Source organism: Sinocyclocheilus anshuiensis, unplaced genomic scaffold, assembly GCF_001515605.1.
Source record: "Sinocyclocheilus anshuiensis isolate Anshui unplaced genomic scaffold, SAMN03320099.WGS_v1.1 scaffold1906, whole genome shotgun sequence".
Taxonomy (NCBI): Eukaryota; Metazoa; Chordata; class Actinopteri; order Cypriniformes; family Cyprinidae; genus Sinocyclocheilus; species Sinocyclocheilus anshuiensis.
In genome coordinates, this window is record NW_015546187.1 from 167,077 (window position 1) to 173,949 (window position 6,873).

General features: G+C 39.3%; 2 protein-coding genes and 1 pseudogene across 2 annotated transcripts in view; all 3 read left to right on the forward strand.

Moving 5' to 3' along the window:
* The first annotated feature begins 683 nt into the window (after positions 1-683).
* The window catches only part of LOC107701408 (PIH1 domain-containing protein 2-like), a 13,245-nt gene continuing 7,055 nt past the window's right edge, over positions 684-6,873 (forward strand). The window contains exon 1 of the mRNA XM_016503405.1: positions 684-698. The gene's annotated coding sequence lies outside the window, so the exon portion shown is untranslated. The remainder of the gene's footprint in view (positions 699-6,873) is intronic.
* LOC107701407 (olfactory receptor 6B1-like) lies at positions 2,043-3,023 on the forward strand. The gene has a single exon (XM_016503403.1). The coding sequence runs from the start codon at positions 2,043-2,045 to the stop codon at positions 3,021-3,023; it is 981 nt and encodes a 326-aa protein (XP_016358889.1).
* LOC107701394 (transmembrane protease serine 5-like) overlaps positions 6,428-6,873 on the forward strand; it is a 5,414-nt pseudogene continuing 4,968 nt past the window's right edge.

Consider the following 6,873-nt stretch of genomic DNA (forward strand, 5'->3'; position numbering starts at 1 on the left):
GTCTGTGAGTCAGAACAGCCAGCATTGTAGTCTACTCTACCAGGATCTGGAAACAGTCCTCCATAAAATGCGCAGGACACATCTGAATATTTGGGCGGGCTTGAGAACGAAGCGGCCGGAGGATTAGACGAAGGAGCGTCCGGCGGGCTAGCGGCAACCACATGTGACGACCCCGGGCTGGACTCCGCTTCGTCCACGGTGAAAGCCGATCCAGCGACTGACAGAGCGAAGTTGATGTATTTCCTCAGCAACCAGCACGGATCAGCTCCAGGCATGACGAAGCGGATATCGTCAAAGAATATCGCTTTGGATTTGAGACTTTAGTCTTTGCAACTTTACAGATCTTCTTTATGCACCAAGAGCTTGTAACACTCCAAAGAGAAAGGAAAAATTGAAATCGCATCATATGACCCCTTTAATATCTTTTCATTATAAAGAGTCAAATGCTGTTCCACTCCATCATCAGCTATAGTAAAATAACCTGACCTCGGATTCGAGGACCAGAAGTAGGCTAGGTGTTGTGTAATTTGCAATAATTCAACGACTGGAGTCAATATTGCTTAAGTATCACAGATAGTGGATAGGGGGTGCTGGCCCAAAAAAGAGAGAAAAAACATGGCTATTTTCTACAACAGATTTAATGCCTGAATTTTCCTAAAAGTATTCAGTATATTTTTCCCTTTTTGTTACAGTAAAGTGTAACGATTCAGTCCACTGAAGGTGAGCGTAGTGAAGAACCCAAGTGCAGTTTATTTACAGTGATCCAAACAGATGAAGACTAGAGACACAGACTTGACTTGACGAGGCATGGACAGACTAGACTCACCGACAGCGGGTTACAACATCAATACACGACAAGAGACAATGGCAACATGATGGCTACTTATAGCAAACAAGAGGGTCACGTGACAAGAACAAACCAATGGGAACAAGGCACATGACTAAAGCAACCAATGAGAACATAACACAGACAAGGGAATCACATGACTAGACAATAACCAATGAGAGCATGACACATACACAAGGCAGAGAGACATGAGGCAAGGGAAGCATGACACTAACAGCAGGAAACAATTACAAAATAAAAGACATGTAAACATGAACATGAAACAAAACACAAACACAAAACCCCACATTACGTATCCCCCCCTCTAAGGGAGGCTCCAGACGCCCAAACAAAACCCAAAAAGTCCAGGAGGGTGGGGGAGTGGAGGCGGAACTGGGGGAGGGACGGAGGGCCAGGCCCTGACACCCACGGTGAATGGTGAATCAGCCAGCAACAAGGCAAAGTCAATATATTTCTCCAGTGACCAACAAATCTTTCCCCCAGGCAACTGAGAACGAATGGGTTCATTTAAACCCACTCGAAAAATGTCCTTAAGGGCCACATCATTAAAAGCCACCAAATGGCACAGTCCACAAAAGTCCTCCACATAGTCCTCAATGGCCTGATCACCTTGACGAAGGCGAAGGAGACGAACAACTGCTGGGTTCATTATTAGGGTCGTGTATTCTGTAACAAATCATCCACTGAAGGTGAGCGTAGTGAAGAACCCAAGTGCAGTTTATTTACAGTGATCCAAACATCCAAACATAATCCAAACAGACGAAGACTAGAGACACAGACTTGACTTGACGAGGCATGAACAGACTTGACGAGGCATAACAGACTAGACTCACCGACAGCGGGTTACAACATCAATACACGACAAGAGACAATGGCAACATGATGGCTACTTATAGCAAACAAGAGGGTCACATGACAAGAACAAACCAATGGGAACAAGGCACATGACTAAAGCAACCAATGAGAACATGACACAGACAAGGGAATCACATGACTAGACAATAACCAATGAGAGCATGACACATACACAAGGCAGAGAGACATGAGGCAAGGGAAGCCCATCTAAAGCTCTATAAAAACAGCACAAAGGGAGGAGGAGGGAGTTAGGAGGTTCACTCTATTTGCCTTGAGGTACATCACAACTTACACCTTCTGACTTCATGAGGTTTTTTTATGGCTAAGTTTTGCTGTCAAGATGAATTTAACCAAAAACAACAATTTGAGCAGCACGTCTAATTTGAACAAAGGAAATGAGAAGCTTTTGCTGGTGCAGGTACTGGTGGGGATACTTCTGTGTGTAAACGGACTGATGATTTTCACCTTTCTGAAGAAAGAGACCTTCAGGGAAACACGCTACATTCTGTTTGCTCAGACTCTTTTTGCTGACTCTGCTCTTATGCTTTTGACTGATTTAACCCTCATGGGGTCGTTTTGCCAGTACCCTGTGCATATAATTCCTTGCTATATCTTCTGCACACTTACATCTCTGGTCTCTGTTGTTACACCCATGACTCTTGTAGCCATGTGTTTGGAGCGCTATGTAGCCATATGTATGCCTTTAAGACATTCCAGTATCTTCACCCCTAAAAACACCTTCATTGGGCTTCTTGTCATATGGAGTGTCAGTTTTATCATCCCATTGTTTATTTTCATAGTCTGTTTTGTCTATATTCCTCCTGGTGTCTTGCGCCTTTATGTTGTGTGTACAGTGGAGGCCATGTTACAGATAAAATGGCTGGCAGACATGAGAGCGACGAGTCTGCAGCTCTTATTCATCATGATGTTGTGTATTATTGTCTCCACCTACATCAAGATTGTGTTGGCGGCCAGATCTGCCTCCTCCGAGAGGAAAAACTCAACAAATAAGGGTCTCAAAACTATAATTCTCCATGGTGTTCAGCTGCTTCTGTGTATGATGCAGCTTTTAATCCCTTACATAGAAATGCCTTTATGGAAAGTAAATGTCATGCTATTTGTGAATGTAAGATACTCAAATTTCATTTTGTTTTTGATCTTGCCTCGTTGTCTGAGTCCCTTAGTTTATGGATTACGAGACGAAAAGTTTTATAATGCTCTTAAATATTACGCCTTTTGTGGCATTTTGGTTTGCAATAAGCACAAAATAAGAGATGGTAAAACCTTTAGAGGTGTAGTAAGCATTTCCATACACAATTAACCTCACACAATGTGTACTGTGTAGTATATTGTTTCATTCAGATGAACAGCACCAGTGTTTAGCATTATTTTAATCATTTATAATAATTTACTGTATTTATAAATATATTTTGGCTTGCAGTGGGTATGATATGTATGACCAAACATTTGATGTTTATTAAATTATTAAAATATATAATAAACATTTTATTGATAAATGTATGTGTATTATTTAATGATTAAATATTTTACTTAATAAAATCTATTAAATATATCAAGGGTTGTGACAGTATATAAAAGATGCTCATTGTTTTTTTTATTAAGACTGTCAGTAGGTCAAGTCACTGTCTATAATATCCATATGTTGTAACAGTGTGTCAGGTAGTAGCTATAGGTGAAACAGTTTGGCATAAAATGTCTAATAAATAAGAGGCAATGTGGTTTAATTATAATATAATGCACATACATTGGTTTATTTATCAAGATAGCTTTGGGACAGGCCTTTTTCTACTAATAGATTATCATCACACAGATAGTCAAATGTAATGAATTGGAAAAAGTCAAGACAAAATGGCCCTCAAAATCTTTAATTTTCTTATTTTTTAAATAATTTTTTATACAATTGCTACGACCCATTTCTCAATACTTAGGTCACTTTTTCAAAACTGCTCACAGAGTTCTTCTTACCAAAGTTTCATCAGTGTTTTCAATGTTTTCTCTTGTAAAAGTTCTTTATAAACCAAAAATGACAGCTCTCTAGTATATGTTACGCTACTGTACTTAATGATTCTAGATTTACATGTGGACTGTGTTTTTGGTGTTCTACCACAAGGCTTCAATCAGGTTATTTTCTCAGCTATAACTTCAACCATTCCTAATTCCTGTTCCTGAATATTATGTTGAATATGGAGCATTTAATGTGTGCACAACTGTTAATAATTTAGCTAAAAGAAGAAAATAAAAGAAACCAAAATGGCTCTTAAGTGACCCTGTAGTTGGACGGCGAAAATAAACCATTTTTATATTTTACTTATCCTTGAGTGCCTTGGCCTTGAATGATTTTTACGAGTTAAGCTATCCCTTATCCAAAGCGCACTGGGATTTTTTATTTGTAATTTTTTTTTACTTTAGCAGCACTGTATCATATCTGCTCATGCAGTATCTCTTACTCACCACGAGAGGTCACTGTCTACGTTCTAAGTCAGGGGTGTCAAACTCAGTTCCTGCAGGGCCAAACCTGTTCCAACACACATAACATTTAGTTTTCAAATAAGCCTGACGGACTTGATTAGCTGGATCAGGTGTTTGATTAGGGTTGAATCTAAACTCTGTTTATTCTGTTGTGTTTGTAGCCTCTGCTGATAAAGATGCAAAGTTTATCCAGGACAGAATGAAGAGAATACAACACATGAAACACTCAGAAGACTGAGTCTAAGATAAAGTGCATCAGAGAAAGCTGACAGTATTGAGCTCTTCACTGATCTGATGTGATCCATTAAGGCAGAAGAAGCAGACTGAAGAGCTGGAGCACTTCATTGAGCTAAAGAGCTGCAGGAGACTCTAGACGAGAAACTCAGCAAATCTTGTAAAATAACTTTATTTTGGCATTAATGCTCTTATTTATTTAGAACCTTGAGGTCAATACGTGAATAACCAAAAATGACAGCTCTCTAGTATATGTTACGCTACTGTACGAAATGATTCTAGATTTACATGTGGACTGTGTTTTTGGTGTTCTACCACAAGGCTTCAATCAGGTTATTTGCTCAGCTATAACTTCAACCATTCCTAATTCCTGTTCCTGAATATTATGTTGAATATGGAGCATTTAATGTGTGCACAACTGTTAATAATTTAGCTAAAAGAAGAAAATAAAAGAAACCAAAATGGCTCTTAAGTGACCCTGTAGTTGGACGGCGAAAATAAACCATTTTTATATTTTACTTATCCTTGAGTGCCTTGGCCTTGAATGATTTTTACGAGTTAAGCTATCCCTTATCCAAAGCGCACTGGGATTTTTTATTTGTAATTTTTTTTTACTTTAGCAGCACTGTATCATATCTGCTCATGCAGTATCTCTTACTCACCACGAGAGGTCACTGTCTACGTTCTAAGTCAGGGGTGTCAAACTCAGTTCCTGCAGGGCCAAACCTGTTCCAACACACATAACATTTAGTTTTCAAATAAGCCTGACGGACTTGATTAGCTGGATCAGGTGTTTGATTAGGGTTGAATCTAAACTCTGTTTATTCTGTTGTGTTTGTAGCCTCTGCTGATAAAGATGCAAAGTTTATCCAGGACAGAATGAAGAGAATACAACACATGAAACACTCAGAAGACTGAGTCTAAGATAAAGTGCATCAGAGAAAGCTGACAGTATTGAGCTCTTCACTGATCTGATGTGATCCATTAAGGCAGAAGAAGCAGACTGAAGAGCTGGAGCACTTCATTGAGCTAAAGAGCTGCAGGAGACTCTAGACGAGAAACTCAGCAAATCTTGTAAAATAACTTTATTTTGGCATTAATGCTCTTATTTATTTAGAACCTTGAGGTCAATACGTGAATAACACCTCATGTTGCTTTGGATAAAAGAGTCTACTAAATGATTAAATTAAATTTAAGGGCACATGCAGATGAAATAATAATAGATATAGCATAACTAATTGTTCCTGGGCAAAACGTTGTGCTGTTTAATAAACTTTTTTGAATCTCAGTGTGTAGACATATAACCTTTTGTTTTTGTTCAGTGTGATTTGTCCTGCACCTGAGCCCAAGTCTGGGTATTGGATGTGCATATTTTGTATTTGTTAAAAATAATTTAAAAACCCTTTCATTAAGGGAGGATGATTTCTGTCAAAGCATCTGACACATTGTCTCTCTCAGTGATATATTTAAAGAAGTGAAGTTATTAAACGTAATTTCAAGAGGAGTACGCCCATCTAATCTTCCAATTAATACCAAGGTCCAAAACCAGCTTCTTACCCCTTCCCGTTGTTAGTTCTTTCGGCATCCCTCCTCCTCCTCCTTTTTTGTACAATTTTGCCTGTTATAGGGGGCAATCGGAGCTCGAGTAGAATATCCTCTCTGAGCCCCTCTATAGCAGACAGCAAGCCAAATCTGTTTACTACTTACACTAAGATTATATGGGCACATAAACTCGTGAAATCACTAAATTCACAAATACACTATGATCATAACGATCTGTTCTTTGGTAATATTTTCCGGCTGTTCCCATTGAACATTTAAAACCTACTGTATTACTGTTGATAACTGAGACAGACCTCCAATGCAGAGACACCAAATGTTACTTTGTTTATACAGCATGTGCTTTCTATCAGTGTGAAATTCCTGAGAAATGTGACATTTCAAGTACTGTAATTACAACGTTTTTTTCCATAGAAGCTGTGAACTGTCAGGTAATAAGTTATGCAGCATAGTGGACTCTGTCACAGGTGAAGGTGATGCTACGCAGCCTGTATCCTATCAGTGACAGATAGATATCTTTGGAGATGTTTGATCCTACAAAGGGCTGGTTCAGGCAGTCAGGATAGGCCCCATGACCCCCTTGGTAAAACAACGGGTTCATTCTTTGCTCCACTGCTGACCTCATTGTCTCTTTGTGGAGTGAAAATCCAGAGTTGCATTCTGCTCAGTGGTCAGACAGCTGCTGGTGTGCAGCATCTCTGCTGTGATGGAGGTGAGCGGATGAGAGAGAGAGTCCGAGCAGCTGCCGCCAGGAAACCCCTGGATCCAAACAACCAAAACATGGTGAGTTTCTCCCATTATGCTCAAATACAGAAGCATATCTAATAATATGCTTCTTTTGTTAGCAGTATGTGCTGTGTTTGGCCAGATTAAGACAATGTCTGCAT

What these genes read in the sequence shown, in the direction of transcription:
- LOC107701407 (XM_016503403.1), top strand. Translation starts at nt 2,043, where the DNA reads ATGAATTTAACCAAAAACAACAATTTGAGCAGCACGTCTAATTTGAAC.